Source organism: Musca domestica, unplaced genomic scaffold, assembly GCF_030504385.1.
Source record: "Musca domestica strain aabys unplaced genomic scaffold, Musca_domestica.polishedcontigs.V.1.1 20, whole genome shotgun sequence".
In the NCBI taxonomy this organism is placed as follows: domain Eukaryota; kingdom Metazoa; phylum Arthropoda; class Insecta; order Diptera; family Muscidae; genus Musca; species Musca domestica.
This window is the reverse complement of record NW_026712250.1, coordinates 8,853,927-8,873,645: the sequence shown is the minus strand read 5'-3', so window position 1 is coordinate 8,873,645 and position 19,719 is coordinate 8,853,927. Positions and strand designations below refer to the sequence as shown.

Here is a 19,719-nt window from a genome sequence, read left to right as displayed (position 1 = left end):
GAGTTTTCGGCGTTTTTAGCTATTATTTGTGATCACTTTTTTAGGTACGAATTAATGAAACTTTAAAATGGCCTATAACTCCTTAAATATTGAGTTTTCGGCGTTTTTAGCTATTATTTGTGATCACTTTTTTAAGAGTAGAATTAATGTAAACTTTAAAATGGCCATAACTCCTTAAATATTGAGTTTTCGGCGTTTTTAGCTATTATTTGTGATCACTTTTTTAGGTACGAATTAATGAAAACTTTAAAATGGCCATAACTCCTTAAATATTGAGTTTTCGGCGTTTTTAGCTATTATTTGTGATCACTTTTTAGGTACGAATTAATGAAAACTTTAAAATGGCCATAACTCCTTAAATATTGAGTTTTCGGCGTTTTTAGCTATTATTTGTGATCACTTTTTTAGGTACGAATTAATGAAACTTTAAAATGGCCATAACTCCTTAAATATTGAGTTTTCGACGTTTTTAGCTATTATTTGTGATCACTTTTTTAGGTACGAATTAATGAAAACTTTAAAATGGCTATAACTCCTTAAATATTGAGTTTTCGGCGTTTTTAGCTATTATTTGTGATCACTTTTTTAGAGTGAATTAATGTAAACTTAAAATGGCCATAACTCCTTAAATATTGAGTTTTCGGCGTTTTTAGCTATTATTTGTGATCACTTTTTTAGGTACGAATTAATGAAAACTTTAAAATGGCCATAACTCCTTAAATATTGAGTTTTCGGCGTTTTTAGCTATTATTTGTGATCACTTTTTTAGGTACGAATTAATGAAAACTTTAAAATGGCCATAACTCCTTAAATATTGAGTTTTCGGCGTTTTTAGCTATTATTTGTGATCACTTTTTTAGGTACGAATTAATGAAAACTTTAAAATGGCCATAACTCCTTAAATATTGAGTTTTCGGCGTTTTTAGCTATTATTTGTGATCACTTTTTTAAGAGTGAATTAATGAAACTTTAAAATGGCCATAACTCCTTAAATATTGAGTTTTCGGCGTTTTTAGCTATTATTTGTGATCACTTTTTTAGGTACGAATTAATGAAAACTTTAAAATGGCCATAACTCCTTAAATATTGAGTTTTCGGCGTTTTTAGCTATTATTGTGATCACTTTTTTAGGTACGAATTAATGAAAACTTTAAAATGGCCATAACTCCTTAAATATTGAGTTTTCGGCGTTTTTAGCTATTATTTGTGATCACTTTTTTAGGTACGAATTAATGAAAACTTTAAAATGGCCATAACTCCTTAAATATTGAGTTTTCGACGTTTTAGCTATTATTTGTGATCACTTTTTTAGGTACGAATTAATGAAAACTTTAAAATGGCTATAACTCCTTAAATATTGAGTTTTCGGCGTTTTTAGCTATTATTTGTGATCACTTTTTTAAGAGTGAATTAATGTAAACTTTAAAATGGCCATAACTCCTTAAATATTGAGTTTTCGGCGTTTTTAGCTATTATTTGTGATCACTTTTTTAGGTACGAATTAATGAAAACTTTAAAATGGCCATAACTCCTTAAATATTGAGTTTTCGGCGTTTTTAGCTATTATTTGTGATCACTTTTTTAGGTACGAATTAATGAAAACTTTAAAATGGCCATAACTCCTTAAATATTGAGTTTTCGGGCGTTTTTAGCTATTATTTGTGATCACTTTTTTAGGTACGAATTAATGAAAACTTTAAAATGGCCATAACTCCTTAATATTGAGTTTTCGGCGTTTTTAGCTATTATTTGTGATCACTTTTTTAGGTACGAATTAATGAAAACTTTAAAATGGCCATAACTCCTTAAATATTGAGTTTTCGGCGTTTTAGCTATTATTTGTGATCACTTTTTTAGGTACGAATTAATGAAAACTTTAAAATGGCTATAACTCCTTAAATATTGAGTTTTCGGCGTTTTTAGCTATTATTTGTGATCACTTTTTTAAGAGTGAATTAATGTAAACTTTAAAATGGCCATAACTCCTTAAATATTGAGTTTTCGGCGTTTTTAGCTATTATTTGTGATCACTTTTTAGGTACGAATTAATGAAAACTTTAAAATGGCCATAACTCCTTAAATATTGAGTTTTCGGCGTTTTTAGCTATTATTTGTGATCACTTTTTTAGGTACGAATTAATGAAACTTTAAAATGGCCATAACTCCTTAAATATTGAGTTTTCGGCGTTTTTAGCTATTATTTGTGATCACTTTTTAGGTACGAATTAATGAAACTTTAAAATGGCCATAACTCCTTAAATATTGAGTTTTCGGCGTTTTTAGCTATTATTTGTGATCACTTTTTTAGGTACGAATTAATGAAAACTTTAAAATGGCAATAACTCCTTAAATATTGAGTTTTCGGCGTTTTTAGCTATTATTTGTGATCACTTTTTTAGGTACGAATTAATGAAAACTTTAAAATGGCCATAACTCCTTAAATATTGAGTTTTCGGCGTTTTTAGCTATTATTTGTGATCACTTTTTAGGTACGAATTAATGAAAACTTTAAAATGGCCATAACTCCTTAAATATTGAGTTTTCGGCGTTTTTAGCTATTATTTGTGATCACTTTTTTAGGTACGAATTAATGAAAACTTTAAAATGGCCATAACTCCTTAAATATTGAGTTTTCGGCGTTTTTAGCTATTATTTGTGATCACTTTTTTAAGAGTGAATTAATAGAAACTTTAAAATGGCCATAACTCCTTAAATATTGAGTTTTCGGCGTTTTTAGCTATTATTTGTGATCACTTTTTTAGGTACGAATTAATGAAAACTTTAAAATGGCCATAACTCCTTAAATATTGAGTTTTCGGCGTTTTAGCTATTATTTGTGATCACTTTTTTAGGTACGAATTAATGAAAACTTTAAAATGGCCATAACTCCTTAAATATTGAGTTTTCGGCGTTTTTAGCTATTATTTGTGATCACTTTTTTAGGTACGAATTAATGAAAACTTTAAAATGGCCATAACTCCTTAAATATTGAGTTTTCGGCGTTTTAGCTATTATTTGTGATCACTTTTTTAAGAGTGAATTAATAGAAACTTTAAAATGGCCATAACTCCTTAAATATTGAGTTTTCGGCGTTTTTAGCTATTATTTGTGATCACTTTTTTAGGTACGAATTAATGAAAACTTTAAAATGGCCATAACTCCTTAAATATTGAGTTTTCGGCGTTTTTAGCTATTATTTGTGATCACTTTTTAAGAGTGAATTAATAGAAAACTTTAAATGGCCATAACTCCTTAAATATTGAGTTTTCGGCGTTTTTAGCTATTATTTGTGATCACTTTTTTAGGTACGAATTAATGAAAACTTTAAAATGGCCATAACTCCTTAAATATTGAGTTTTCGGCGTTTTTAGCTATTATTTGTGATCACTTTTTTAGGTACGAATTAATAGAAACTTTAAAATGGCCATAACTCCTTAAATATTGAGTTTTCGGCGTTTTTAGCTATTATTTGTGATCACTTTTTAGGTACGAATTAATGAAAACTTTAAAATGGCCATAACTCCTTAAATATTGAGTTTTCGGCGTTTTAGCTATTATTTGTGATCACTTTTTTAGGTACGAATTAATGAAACTTTAAAATGGCCATAACTCCTTAAATATTGAGTTTTCGGCGTTTTTAGCTATTATTTGTGATCACTTTTTTAGGTACGAATTAATGAAAACTTTAAAATGGCCATAACTCCTTAAATATTGAGTTTTCGGCGTTTTTAGCTATTATTGTGATCACTTTTTTAGGTACGAATTAATGAAAACTTTAAAATGGCCATAACTCCTTAAATATTGAGTTTTCGGCGTTTTTAGCTATTATTGTGATCACTTTTTAAGAGTGAATTAATGAAAACTTTAAAATGGCCATAACTCCTTAAATATTGAGTTTTCGGCGTTTTTAGCTATTATTTGTGATCACTTTTTTAAGAGTGAATTAATGAAAACTTTAAAATGGCCATAACTCCTTAAATATTGAGTTTCGGCGTTTTTAGCTATTATTTGTGATCACTTTTTTAAGAGTGAATTAATGAAAACTTTAAAATGGCCATAACTCCTTAAATATTGAGTTTTCGGCGTTTTTAGCTATTATTTGTGATCACTTTTTTAGAGTGAATTATGAAAACTTAAAATGGCCATAACTCCTTAAATATTGAGTTTTCGGCGTTTTAGCTATTATTTGTGATCACTTTTTTAAGAGTGAATTAATAGAAACTTTAAAATGGCCATAACTCCTTAAATATTGAGTTTTCGGCGTTTTTAGCTATTATTTGTGATCACTTTTTAAGAGTGAATTATGAAAACTTTAAAATGGCCATAACTCCTTAAATATTGAGTTTTCGGCGTTTTTAGCTATTATTTGTGATCACTTTTTTAAGAGTGAATTAATGAAAACTTTAAAATGGCCATAACTCCTTAAATATTGAGTTTTCGGCGTTTTTAGCTATTATTTGTGATCACTTTTTTAAGAGTGAATTAATGAAAACTTTAAAATGGCCATAACTCCTTAATATTGAGTTTCGGCGTTTTTAGCTATTATTTGTGATCACTTTTTTAAGAGTGAATTAATAGAAACTTTAAAATGGCCATAACTCCTTAAATATTGAGTTTTCGGCGTTTTTAGCTATTATTTGTGATCACTTTTTTAAGAGTGAATTAATGAAAACTTTAAAATGGCCATAACTCCTTAAATATTGAGTTTTCGGCGTTTTTAGCTATTATTTGTGATCACTTTTTAAGAGTGAATTAATGAAAACTTTAAAATGGCCATAACTCCTTAAATATTGAGTTTTCGGCGTTTTTAGCTATTATTTGTGATCACTTTTTTAAGAGTGAATTAATGAAAACTTTAAAATGGCCATAACTCCTTAAATATTGAGTTTTCGGCGTTTTTAGCTATTATTTGTGATCACTTTTTTAAGAGTGAATTAATAGAAACTTTAAAATGGCCATAACTCCTTAAATATTGAGTTTTCGGCGTTTTTAGCTATTATTTGTGATCACTTTTTTAAGAGTGAATTAATGAAAACTTTAAAATGGCCATAACTCCTTAAATATTGAGTTTTCGGCGTTTTTAGCTATTATTTGTGATCACTTTTTTAGGTACGAATTAATGAAAACTTTAAAATGGCCATAACTCCTTAAATATTGAGTTTTCGGCGTTTTTAGCTATTATTTGTGATCACTTTTTTAAGAGTGAATTAATGAAAACTTTAAAATGGCCATAACTCCTTAAATATTGAGTTTTCGGCGTTTTTAGCTATTATTTGTGATCACTTTTTTAAGAGTGAATTAATGAAAACTTTAAAATGGCCATAACTCCTTAAATATTGAGTTTTCGGCGTTTTTAGCTATTATTTGTGATCACTTTTTAAGAGTGAATTAATAGAAACTTTAAAATGGCCATAACTCCTTAAATATTGAGTTTTCGGCGTTTTTAGCTATTATTTGTGATCACTTTTTTAAGAGTGAATTAATGAAAACTTTAAAATGGCCATAACTCCTTAAATATTGAGTTTTCGGCGTTTTTAGCTATTATTTGTGATCACTTTTTTAAGAGTGAATTAATGAAAACTTTAAAATGGCCATAACTCCTTAAATATTGAGTTTTCGGCGTTTTTAGCTATTATTTGTGATCACTTTTTTAGGTACGAATTAATGAAAACTTTAAAATGGCCATAACTCCTTAAATATTGAGTTTTCGGCGTCTTTAGCTATTATTTGTGATCACTTTTTTAGGTACGAATTAATGAAAACTTTAAAATGGCCATAACTCCTTAAATATTGAGTTTTCGGCGTTTTTAGCTATTATTTGTGATCACTTTTTTAAGAGTGAATTAATGAAAACTTTAAAATGGCCATAACTCCTTAAATATTGAGTTTTCGGCGTTTTTAGCTATTATTTGTGATCACTTTTTTAAGAGTGAATTAACAGAAACTTTAAAATGGCCATAACTCCTTAAATATTGAGTTTTCGGCGTTTTTAGCTATTATTTGTGATCACTTTTTAAGAGTGAATTAACAGAAACTTTAAAATGGCCATAACTCCTTAAATATTGAGTTTTCGGCGTTTTTAGCTATTATTTGTGATCACTTTTTTAGGTACGAATTAATGAAAACTTTAAAATGGCCATAACTCCTTAAATATTGAGTTTTCGGCGTTTTTAGCTATTATTTGTGATCACTTTTTTAAGAGTGAATTAATAGAAACTTTAAAATGGCCATAACTCCTTAAATATTGAGTTTTCGGCGTTTTTAGCTATTATTTGTGATCACTTTTTTAGGTACGAATTAATGAAAACTTTAAAATGGCCATAACTCCTTAAATATTGAGTTTTCGGCGTCTTTAGCTATTATTTGTGATCACTTTTTAGGTACGAATTAATGAAAACTTTAAAATGGCCATAACTCCTTAAATATTGAGTTTTCGGCGTTTTTAGCTATTATTTGTGATCACTTTTTTAAGAGTGAATTAATGAAAACTTTAAAATGGCCATAACTCCTTAAATATTGAGTTTTCGGCGTTTTTAGCTATTATTTGTGATCACTTTTTTAAGAGTGAATTAACAGAAACTTTAAAATGGCCATAACTCCTTAAATATTGAGTTTTCGGCGTTTTTAGCTATTATTTGTGATCACTTTTTTAAGAGTGAATTAACAGAAACTTTAAAATGGCCATAACTCCTTAAATATTGAGTTTTCGGCGTTTTTAGCTATTATTTGTGATCACTTTTTTAAGAGTGAATTAATGAAAACTTTAAAATGGCCATAACTCCTTAAATATTGAGTTTTCGGCGTTTTTAGCTATTATTTGTGATCACTTTTTTAGGTACGAATTAATGAAACTTTAAAATGGCCATAACTCCTTAAATATTGAGTTTTCGGCGTTTTTAGCTATTATTTGTGATCACTTTTTTAAGAGTGAATTAATAGAAACTTTAAAATGGCCATAACTCCTTAAATATTGAGTTTTCGGCGTTTTTAGCTATTATTTGTGATCACTTTTTTAGGTACGAATTAATGAAAACTTTAAAATGGCCATAACTCCTTAAATATTGAGTTTTCGGCGTCTTTAGCTATTATTTGTGATCACTTTTTTAGGTACGAATTAATGAAAACTTTAAAATGGCCATAACTCCTTAAATATTGAGTTTTCGGCGTTTTTAGCTATTATTTGTGATCACTTTTTTAAGAGTGAATTAATGAAAACTTTAAAATGGCCATAACTCCTTAAATATTGAGTTTTCGGCGTTTTTAGCTATTATTTGTGATCACTTTTTTAAGAGTGAATTAACAGAAACTTTAAAATGGCCATAACTCCTTAAATATTGAGTTTTCGGCGTTTTTAGCTATTATTTGTGATCACTTTTTTAAGAGTGAATTAACAGAAACTTTAAAATGGCCATAACTCCTTAAATATTGAGTTTTCGGCGTTTTAGCTATTATTTGTGATCACTTTTTAAGAGTGAATTAATGAAAACTTTAAAATGGCCATAACTCCTTAAATATTGAGTTTTCGGCGTTTTTAGCTATTATTTGTGATCACTTTTTTAGGTACGAATTAATGAAAACTTTAAAATGGCCATAACTCCTTAAATATTGAGTTTTCGGCGTTTTTAGCTATTATTTGTGATCACTTTTTTAAGAGTGAATTAATAGAAACTTTAAAATGGCCATAACTCCTTAAATATTGAGTTTTCGGCGTTTTTAGCTATTATTTGTGATCACTTTTTTAAGAGTGAATTAATGAAAACTTTAAAATGGCCATAACTCCTTAAATATTGAGTTTTCGGCGTTTTTAGCTATTATTTGTGATCACTTTTTAAGAGTGAATTAATGAAAACTTTAAAATGGCCATAACTCCTTAAATATTGAGTTTTCGGCGTTTTTAGCTATTATTTGTGATCACTTTTTAAGAGTGAATTAATGAAAACTTTAAAATGGCCATAACTCCTTAAATATTGAGTTTTCGGCGTTTTTAGCTATTATTTGTGATCACTTTTTTAGGGACGAATTAATGAAAACTTTAAAATTCCCATAACTCCTTAAATATTGAGTTTTCGGCGTTTTTAGCTATTATTTGTGATCACTTTTTTAAGAGTGAATTAATGAAAACTTTAAAATGGCCATAACTCCTTAAATATTGAGTTTTCGGCGTTTTTAGCTATTATTTGTGATCACTTTTTTAAGAGTGAATTACTGAAAACTTTAAAATGGCCATAACTCCTTAAATATTGAGTTTTCGGCGTTTTTAGCTATTATTTGTGATCACTTTTTAGGGACGAATTAATGAAAACTTTAAAATTCCCATAACTCCTTAAATATTGAGTTTTCGGCGTTTTTAGCTATTATTTGTGATCACTTTTTTAAGAGTGAATTAATGAAAACTTTAAAATGGCCATAACTCCTTAAATATTGAGTTTTCGGCGTTTTTAGCTATTATTTGTGATCACTTTTTTAGGGACGAATTAATGAAAACTTTAAAATGGCCATAACTCCTTAAATATTGAGTTTTCGGCGTTTTTAGCTATTATTTGTGATCACTTTTTTAGGGACGAATTAATGAAAACTTTAAAATGGCCATAACTCCTTAAATATTGAGTTTTCGGCGTTTTTAGCTATTATTTGTGATCACTTTTTAAGAGTGAATTAATGAAAACTTTAAAATGGCCATAACTCCTTAAATATTGAGTTTTCGGCGTTTTTAGCTATTATTTGTGATCACTTTTTTAAGAGTGAATTAATGAAAACTTTAAAATGGCCATAACTCCTTAAATATTGAGTTTTCGGCGTTTTTAGCTATTATTTGTGATCACTTTTTTAGGGACGAATTAATGAAAACTTTAAAATTCCCATAACTCCTTAAATATTGAGTTTTCGGCGTTTTTAGCTATTATTTGTGATCACTTTTTTAGGGACGAATTAATGAAAACTTTAAAATGGCCATAACTCCTTAAATATTGAGTTTTCGGCGTTTTTAGCTATTATTTGTGATCACTTTTTTAAGAGTGAATTAATGAAAACTTTAAAATGGCCATAACTCCTTAAATATTGAGTTTTCGGCGTTTTTAGCTATTGTCTGTGATCACTTTTTTAAGAGTGAATTAATGAAAACTTTAAAATGGCCATAACTCCTTAAATATTGAGTTTTCGGCGTTTTTAGCTATTATTTGTGATCACTTTTTTAGGGACGAATTAATGAAAACTTTAAAATGGCCATAACTCCTTAAATATTGAGTTTTCGGCGTTTTTAGCTATTATTTGTGATCACTTTTTTAGGGACGAATTAATGAAAACTTTAAAATGGCCATAACTCCTTAAATATTGAGTTTTCGGCGTTTTTAGCTATTATTTGTGATCACTTTTTAAGAGTGAATTAATGAAAACTTTAAAATGGCCATAACTCCTTAAATATTGAGTTTTCGGCGTTTTTAGCTATTATTTGTGATCACTTTTTTAGGGACGAATTAATGAAAACTTTAAAATGGCCATAACTCCTTAAATATTGAGTTTTCGGCGTTTTTAGCTATTATTTGTGATCACTTTTTTAGGGACGAATTAATGAAAACTTTAAAATGGCCATAACTCCTTAAATATTGAGTTTTCGGCGTTTTTAGCTATTATTTGTGATCACTTTTTTAAGAGTGAATTAATGAAAACTTTAAAATGGCCATAACTCCTTAAATATTGAGTTTTCGGCGTTTTTAGCTATTGTCTGTGATCACTTTTTTAAGAGTGAATTAATGAAAACTTTAAAATGGCCATAACTCCTTAAATATTGAGTTTTCGGCGTTTTTAGCTATTATTTGTGATCACTTTTTTAGGGACGAATTAATGAAAACTTTAAAATGGCCATAACTCCTTAAATATTGAGTTTTCGGCGTTTTTAGCTATTATTTGTGATCACTTTTTTAGGGACGAATTAATGAAAACTTTAAAATGGCCATAACTCCTTAAATATTGAGTTTTCGGCGTTTTTAGCTATTATTTGTGATCACTTTTTTAAGAGTGAATTAATGAAAACTTTAAAATGGCCATAACTCCTTAAATATTGAGTTTTCGGCGTTTTTAGCTATTATTTGTGATCACTTTTTTAAGAGTGAATTAATGAAAACTTTAAAATGGCCATAACTCCTTAAATATTGAGTTTTCGGCGTTTTTAGCTATTATTTGTGATCACTTTTTTAAGAGTGAATTAATGAAAACTTTAAAATGGCCATAACTCCTTAAATATTGAGTTTTCGGCGTTTTTAGCTATTATTTGTGATCACTTTTTAGGGACGAATTAATGAAAACTTTAAAATTCCCATAACTCCTTAAATATTGAGTTTTCGGCGTTTTTAGCTATTATTTGTGATCACTTTTTTAAGAGTGAATTAATGAAAACTTTAAAATGGCCATAACTCCTTAAATATTGAGTTTTCGGCGTTTTTAGCTATTATTTGTGATCACTTTTTTAAGAGTGAATTACTGAAAACTTTAAAATGGCCATAACTCCTTAAATATTGAGTTTTCGGCGTTTTTAGCTATTATTTGTGATCACTTTTTTAGGGACGAATTAATGAAAACTTTAAAATTCCCATAACTCCTTAAATATTGAGTTTTCGGCGTTTTTAGCTATTATTTGTGATCACTTTTTTAAGAGTGAATTAATGAAAACTTTAAAATGGCCATAACTCCTTAAATATTGAGTTTTCGGCGTTTTTAGCTATTATTTGTGATCACTTTTTTAGGGACGAATTAATGAAAACTTTAAAATGGCCATAACTCCTTAAATATTGAGTTTTCGGCGTTTTTAGCTATTATTTGTGATCACTTTTTTAGGGACGAATTAATGAAAACTTTAAAATGGCCATAACTCCTTAAATATTGAGTTTTCGGCGTTTTTAGCTATTATTTGTGATCACTTTTTTAAGAGTGAATTAATGAAAACTTTAAAATGGCCATAACTCCTTAAATATTGAGTTTTCGGCGTTTTTAGCTATTATTTGTGATCACTTTTTTAAGAGTGAATTAATGAAAACTTTAAAATGGCCATAACTCCTTAAATATTGAGTTTTCGGCGTTTTTAGCTATTATTTGTGATCACTTTTTTAGGGACGAATTAATGAAAACTTTAAAATTCCCATAACTCCTTAAATATTGAGTTTTCGGCGTTTTTAGCTATTATTTGTGATCACTTTTTTAGGGACGAATTAATGAAAACTTTAAAATGGCCATAACTCCTTAAATATTGAGTTTTCGGCGTTTTTAGCTATTATTTGTGATCACTTTTTTAAGAGTGAATTAATGAAAACTTTAAAATGGCCATAACTCCTTAAATATTGAGTTTTCGGCGTTTTTAGCTATTGTCTGTGATCACTTTTTTAAGAGTGAATTAATGAAAACTTTAAAATGGCCATAACTCCTTAAATATTGAGTTTTCGGCGTTTTTAGCTATTATTTGTGATCACTTTTTTAAGAGTGAATTAATGAAAACTTTAAAATGGCCATAACTCCTTAAATATTGAGTTTTCGGCGTTTTTAGCTATTATTTGTGATCACTTTTTTAGGGACGAATTAATGAAAACTTTAAAATTCCCATAACTCCTTAAATATTGAGTTTTCGGCGTTTTTAGCTATTATTTGTGATCACTTTTTTAAGAGTGAATTAATGAAAACTTTAAAATGGCCATAACTCCTTAAATATTGAGTTTTCGGCGTTTTTAGCTATTATTTGTGATCACTTTTTTAAGAGTGAATTAATGAAAACTTTAAAATTCCCATAACTCCATAAATATTGAGTTTTCGGCGTTTTTAGCTATTATTTGTGATCACTTTTTTAGGGACGAATTAATGAAAACTTTAAAATTCCCATAACTCCTTAAATATTGAGTTTTCGGCGTTTTTAGCTATTATTTGTGATCACTTTTTTAGGGACGAATTAATGAAAACTTTAAAATGGCCATAACTCCATAAATATTGAGTTTTCGGCGTTTTTAGCTATTATTTGTGATCACTTTTTTAGGGACGAATTAATGAAAACTTTAAAATGACCATAACTCCTTAAATATTGAGTTTTCGGCGTTTTTAGCTATTATTTGTGATCACTTTTTTAAGAGTGAATTAATGAAAACTTTAAAATGGCCATAACTCCTTAAATATTGAGTTTTCGGCGTTTTTAGCTATTATTTGTGATCACTTTTTTAGGGACGAATTAATGAAAACTTTAAAATGGCCATAACTCCTTAAATATTGAGTTTTCGGCGTTTTTAGCTATTATTTGTGATCACTTTTTTAGGGACGAATTAATGAAAACTTTAAAATTCCCATAACTCCTTAAATATTGAGTTTTCGGCGTTTTTAGCTATTATTTGTGATCACTTTTTTAGGGACGAATTAATGAAAACTTTAAAATGGCCATAACTCCATAAATATTGAGTTTTCGGCGTTTTTAGCTATTATTTGTGATCACTTTTTTAGGGACGAATTAATGAAAACTTTAAAATGGCCATAACTCCATAAATATTGAGTTTTCGGCGTTTTTAGCTATTATTTCTGATCACTTTTTTAGGGACGAATTAATGAAAACTTTAAAATGACCATAACTCCTTAAATATTGAGTTTTCGGCGTTTTTAGCTATTATTTGTGATCACTTTTTTAGGGACGAATTAATGAAAACTTTAAAATGGCCATAACTCCATAAATATTGAGTTTTCGGCGTTTTTAGCTATTATTTGTGATCACTTTTTTAGGGACGAATTAATGAAAACTTTAAAATGGCCATAACTCCATAAATATTGAGTTTTCGGCGTTTTTAGCTATTATTTCTGATCACTTTTTTAGGGACGAATTAATGAAAACTTTAAAATGACCATAACTCCTTAAATATTGAGTTTTCGGCGTTTTTAGCTATTATTTGTGATCACTTTTTAAGAGTGAATTAATGAAAACTTTAAAATGGCCATAACTCCTTAAATATTGAGTTTTCGGCGTTTTCAGCTATTATTTGTGATCACTTTTTTAAGAGTGAATTAATGAAAACTTTAAAATGGCCATAACTCCTTAAATATTGAGTTTTCGGCGTTTTTAGCTATTATTTGTGATCACTTTTTTAAGAGTGAATTAATAGAAAATTTAAAATGGCCATAACTCCTTAAATATTGAGTTTTCGGCGTTTTTAGCTATTATTTGTGATCACTTTTTTAAGAGTGAATTAATGAAAACTTTAAAATGGCCATAACTCCTTAAATATTGAGTTTTCGGCGTTTTTAGCTATTATTTGTGATCACTTTTTTAAGAGTGAATTAATAGAAAATTTAAAATGGCCATAACTCCTTAAATATTGAGTTTTCGGCGTTTTTAGCTATTATTTGTGATCACTTTTTTAAGAGTGAATTACATATCCGACACAAACATGTATTGCTACAAATTACCCCAGCAAAAAGTCATTGGAAACTTTTCTTGAATGCCTTTGTTTTTGAAAGTGCCTTACTCAATGACAGTCTGACAGACTGCCCACTCGTCGTACACTAACACAAAAACCATCCATCCATGCAAATATGAATCATAAAACATGCAAATGAAAATTTTGAGGTTATGGGCAGGGTAAGGCAGGGAGGGAATAGTCATCGAATCATTTCAAGAGCTCCTGCAATGACCACAAGACATTCGTATGAATTTTAAATAAAGAAGATAATTTACACAAAAAATATTTGTGTTGTTGTTTTTTTTTTTTTTTTCTTTGTTAATGAATGTCTGGGTTCTGGGCTAACATTTCACAAACATTGGATAACAAGAAAAAGAAGAAGAAGCATCAAAGTTTACGGTTATCTTGTGGCTGGGGATAACTTTGTGGTTAAATATTTGTAAATATTTAGGAAGACTTGAAGAAAATGAAACGGAATTTGCGGCTAAAAACTAATTTAAAAGAAATTTAGCAACTTTTAGGTTAGGTTTATTAATTAATTTGTTTAATATATTTTTTTTTTTTGTTTAGGCAATACTTTGCACAACACTTTGTATGAGATACATTAGATTTAGGACAATTTTATGTATCATTATCATGCCGGTTCGGTTACGAATTTCGAAAAGTCCACACACAGTCACACGGAACTCACGATAGCGCAGCTGCATTAGGAGCATTTCCAACTGCAAAGAAATGAAATTATGAGGTAAAAATTTTCAAAGAAAAAAAAATTATTTTAGCAAAGTTTTTTTTCCATGGCACAACAATAGAGGTAGTCTCATTTGCTAAAGCGAAATGTGGCAACCCTTTTCCAATGAACTTGACCTTGTCATTTTTCACAGTTAAAAAAAATATTTTAATATCTTCAATATTTACGTATGACAAGTGGCATATTTTATTTGATAGCAAAAAAATGTGAGAAAAAAACTGCAACAGAGTCAAACGCCATTATTTTTACAGGGTTGCCCATATGTTTTTTGTTTTTTTTTTTTTAATCAAAGATAAAAATAAAAATTTGGCGGTTGGCAATGTTAATCATTTAATTTGTTCCAAGTAGATTTGTTTACATCAATTTCTGAATATGATATCTCTCAAATGGCCGCCTCTGGCGTTGATGACGTATTGTGCCCTTTTTGCTGCATTTTCCATCGTTTTTGCCAACATTTCGGCCGGAATAGCGGCTATTTCTTCACGAATGTTGTCCTTGAGCTCTTCTACGGTCCTAGGCTTGTTAACGTAAACCTTTGACTTCAAATATCCCCACAAGAAGAAGTCAGGCGGCGTCAAATCGGGCGAACGCGGTGGCCAGTCCAAATCACCACTCTTCGACATCAAACGGCCCGGAAACAAATTCTTCAGAAAATCGATTGTTATGCGACTTGTGTGCGGTGGAGCGCCGTCTTGTTGAAACCAGAACTGCCTCATACGCTTTCAACGAATAATTGGCATCACAAAATTGGTCATCATGTCGCGATAACGCATGGCCATTTTCATTTTGGAAGAAAAACGGCCCAATGACCGTTTTCGCACTAACGCCGCACCAAACTGTGACTTTTTCGTCATGAAGATGCACTTCTTGAATCTCCTGAGGATTTTCAGTGGCTTAAAAACGGCAATTTTGCTTATTTACGGTCCCATTCAATGTGAAATGGGCTTCATCGGACATGATAATTTTGTTCCAAAATTGCTCGTCATCTTCGGCCATTTCGATGACTCTTTGGGCCCATTCCAATCGACGAGGCTTGTCCGCAGGCAACATTCTTTGCGTCAATTGAATTTTGTACGGGAACAAATGCAAATCAATGCGAATAATCAGTTGTAAAATGAACCGAGCCATGCCCAACTGCTGAGAACGGCGTTTTTGGGATGTTCTTGGGGACCTCTCAACACTGGCTCGTACGGCAGCGATATTCTCGGCCGATCGCATTGGTCGACTTTTATATGGTCTCTTCGGATTAGAAAGAGCCTTACCAGTCGAAAAATTTTCGTATAAACGCTTAATGGTGTTCTTTGAAGGCGCACTTCTCACATTTTTTAATGTTTTAAAAGCACGTTGAGTTTTCACAATTGACTTCTTCTGTTGAACGTAAATTTCAACTATTTCGCATGGCGTGTATTGGTTCATGGCAAAATTCTGCTTGGACTGACGCTTCAAACGCGGTATGTCATTAAGCGATGTGACATCTCTGTCAAAAGTTATGGCGTTGCCAGATGGGTCCGTCGAATATGGGCAACCCTGTACATTTTTTTTCTTTTTAATTTCGTTGAACGAAAGCAAAAAAATGTCGGAAATAGCATCAAATTTTAGAATAAGTTTAGATTTGTTCGAATTGGTCACCTTTGTCAGGAATTATGGCCTTCAAACGGCCAATGAAACCCAGTCACACGTTGCCTGACCGAATATTGCTCTGCGGTATTTTGGCCTATGGCACGGCGAAGCGCCTGCTTGAGGTGCTCGACCCTTTGGTATTTGGTTTAGTGACAACCTTGCTTTCCAAAATACTCCAGACACACAATAGTCCAACGGATTGGTATCCGGAGAATTTGTGGTGGCCATTGTGCGCTGGAAATGAAGCGAGGAACCTCATTTTGTAACCATTCCATTGGGTGGCGCGTGCTGAGTGTGATGGTGCTGAGTCCTGTTGTCCTGTCCAAGGTCTGCGGCAAAAATGTTTGCGTGCCCAAGCCTTTCATACACCCTCCAGAATATTTTCGCGATAATATTCGGCATTTACTTTAATGGCCATTGTGCGATGGAAATGATGCGAGAACCCTCATTTTGTAACCATTCTTGGATGGCGCCCATGCTGAGTGTGATGGTGCTGAGTCCTGCGGCCAAAATGTTTGCGTGCCCAAGCCTTTCATACATCCTCCACAATATTTTCGCAATAATATTCGGCATTTATTCTGATGCCATGGTCGATTAATACGAGCGGAGAGCGACCATCTGATGATATGGCGGCCCTCAACCTCACTTACCATGGGCGGCACTTGAGTTCTGGTGGTCAAGCTGCCTCAGCTGACCTCTTTGGCAAGTAAACACGATCATTTTGTTTGTTTACAAACAGCTGGACAACGAATGTTTTCTCAGCGGAGAAAACCAAATTCGCCAGTTCACCACTTTCGGCCAAGCGAAGCAACTCTTTAGCTCTTTTGAGTCTATTTTCTCTCTCTCTCTCTTTCTTTCTGTTGCGGTGTAAGTTCTTGCTCTTTTTCGAATTTCAATGGCTTTACCCCGAGCTCATTTTTCAATATTTGCCGAATGGAATATTGCGATGTGTTCAGCTCCCAAGCCATTTTTGGGCCACTGCGACGCGGGTTTCGATCAAGTCGCTTTTTACTTTTCCTACCATTTTTTCTGATGTTGCTCTTTTCTTCCGTCCACTTCTTTGACATCGTCGGGCTACGCTACCAGTAGCACGATAACGAGCGATGGTACGAGACCCAAAAGATTTATTCACATTTAAATGCTGGATTGCTCTAACGATAGCCACTTTTGATGGTTCTCCAGCCAAATATAAAGAAATCACAACATCACGCTTGAATTCTATCACGAATAAGTTTTTTTTTCTGGAAAATTCTCACCAAAATGCTTTTGTAGGCTTGTAAACAATATAATGAGCTGTCACTGGAATAATTTTAATAGCTGTCGGACGAGTGGCATAGAAATGACAGCAGTCTGAACTTGGTTGCAGTTTTTTCATTTCACTCTGTAAATGTAAATTTCTTGTCAGTCGTACGTTCATATCTAAGGAAGAACTACAGAATATAAATTTTGACAATGCATAGACACCAAATAAAAGAGTTGTATTTCTAGGTTTATATGAGGCTACCTTTGTTATTGTACCATGAGTTTCTTTTTTATAAAAAAGTCAATTCAGCAAAGCCTTTTTTTAAGAAGTGGACCTGCATAGGCAACTTTTTTTAAATTATTGAAATGCGAAACTTGAAAAAAATTTCGGTAAATAATGTCGCTAAAATCATCAAAATACCGAATATCGGGAAGTACCATTATATGGGGGCTATACGAAGACGTGGACCAGCACAAACAATTTTCTGTCATAGGCTGTCGTACCCATTACGAACTTCAAATTGCAAATTTGAAACAATTCCGATGAATAATGTCGCTAAAATCATCAAAATACCGAATATCGGGAGGTACTGTTATATGGGGGCTATACGAAAACGTGGACCTGCATAGGCAATTTTCTGTCATAGGCTCTAGTTTCAGTTGCGAACTTCAAATATCAAATTTGAAACAATTCCGGTGAAAAATGCCGCCGAAATCATCAAAATACCGAATATTGGGGGTACAATTATATGGGGGCTGTAAGAAGGTGTGGACCTGCACGGACAATTTTCTGTCTCAGGCTGTAGTATCCCATACGGACTTCAGATACCAAATTTTAAACAATTCTGGTGAAAAATGTCGCAAAAATTATTAAAATACCGAATATTGGGAGTTACCGTTACATGGCAGCTATACGAAGACCTGGACCTGCATTGGCAATTTTCTGTCTCAAGCTGTAGTAGCCATTACGAACTTGAAATACCAAATTTAAAACATTTCCGCTAAATAAAGTCGCCAAAATCATCAAAATACCGAATATCGGGAGGTACAATTATATGGGGCCTATACCTAAACTTGCACTTATGCGGCTCATTTTCAATAATAAAAGTCCTGCAGACATACTATAAATTTGAATAAAATTTTATCAGCCTAAACTTCCATACTATGGTGGAGGTTATAAAAATTCTGAAAATGTGTTTACATAGGACTACCTTTTTAATTCTACCCTGAAAAAAAATTTTGCTGAATTGACTTTCCTATATTTTTAGTAGGTTTTTTTTTCTTTTCGGTTTTTTTTCTTTTCGGTTTTTTTTTCTTTTCGGTTTTTTTTTCTTACACTCAACACCAACGAATCCCTTTCCACATAACCCCCACCGCCCAGTGAGGCATAGATTCCAATACGATAAACCTGATTGACCATGCGTGCATATGTCCTCTGCAGCGATTCACAGATGTTATAGAATATCATGACATTGCTAATGTTCGCCAAAAGAATAAAAACGTAAAACGACAACTTCAGAGGTTGAACATTTCCAAAATCCGCAACATAGGCCATGATGTTGAACATCATGGTAATGAGACTGATGAAGACGGCCAGCAGCAGAAACAGCACCGGAATTTCATAGATATCCAAATGCTCATGCGTCAAGCTCTGCAGGTGCATTACCTCAGCGGCAATACCCTCCACGGTGCGATTTAAATTACCACGCCATTTTCGATGTAACATCTGTTGATTTTCTCGAAAAATATTCTCTTGGACCTTTCGCGCCTTGGCCATTAGCCAAATGTCACGTTCGATTTCCTCCAAGGTATGACTCAACATGCTGAGACACAAATCGATGAGCAGCAGACCCAATATCACATTTACATCCACAATCAGCTGTTGCACATTCAGGAGGCCATAGTACAAACTTATCGCCACATAGGGTAAACTCTTCACATATTCACAGGGTGACTCGGTGTAGTAGTGATGGATATTCACATAGACCACAATGGCCTTGCACACGGACGAACAGAATTTCTTGAGAAATATACGCTGGGCCCGTTGCACAGCTTCGTAGTTATCCAACAGTATGGTCTCGGTGAAATAGCGACGTGTCAGAGCCAAATATTTGTAGTACAGCTGATGTATTTTTTTCCGTTTTAGCCAAGACATGCACATAATCGAAAGGTACGCCAAAAAGTAAGCAATGCCACTTAGCAGTTTTATTACCACTAGGGCACCGAATTCGTCACAGTTCAAGGACACCCGGCTGGAGTGCAACATAGAGATGGGTTGAAGCATTATGAAAACCAGATTCAATACCGCCGAATACACAATTGTGGGCCAATGATAGAGCTCGACAATTTGAGTTCCGCCATCGTAACGTAAGTTAGTCAAACCCACCACCAGGCTGGTGTAGTAATAAATCGTTAAAAATTCAACCATAACGCGAACAGCTCACATGGAAGTGAAGCGAATAACTAAGGGAACCGAACAGTTTTATTGAAATTACCTTCATCCATTAGTTTTAATGATTGGCTGTTAAGAGGTCCCCCGAGGGGGGTGTACATGATGTCACCCCTCGATATCATAATTAAGCGTTTAAATATTAAAAAATCTCCTCTCCTCTAGGGGAGATATGCAAATGAAACGGTGGAATCCAAAAGGAAATTCTTAGAATTGAGTTCGGATCGTTGGCTGTTGTCAAAGAA

General features: G+C 32.0%; 1 protein-coding gene across 1 annotated transcript; it reads right to left on the bottom strand.

Annotated features, from left to right (window-relative positions):
* Window positions 1-13,981: 13,981 nt before the first annotated feature.
* LOC105262437 (putative gustatory receptor 58c) lies at window positions 13,982-19,453 on the bottom strand. The gene is made up of 2 exons (XM_011297454.2): window positions 18,362-19,453; window positions 13,982-14,137 (listed from the first exon to the last, which is right to left on the bottom strand). Exons 1-2 carry the CDS (start codon window positions 19,451-19,453, stop codon window positions 13,982-13,984), a joined length of 1,248 nt encoding a protein of 415 aa, XP_011295756.2.
* Between the last annotated feature and the right edge of the window lie 266 nt (window positions 19,454-19,719).

Bases quoted from the DNA above. Each gene is read 5' to 3' on its own strand.
- LOC105262437 (XM_011297454.2), bottom strand. From the start codon at position 19,453: ATGGTTGAATTTTTAACGATTTATTACTACACCAGCCTGGTGGTGGGT. The intron at 14,138-18,361 runs GTAAGAAAAAAA...ATTTCTTTGCAG, and splicing joins GGGATTCGTTGGTGTTGAGT to TTGGAAATGCTCCTAATGCA.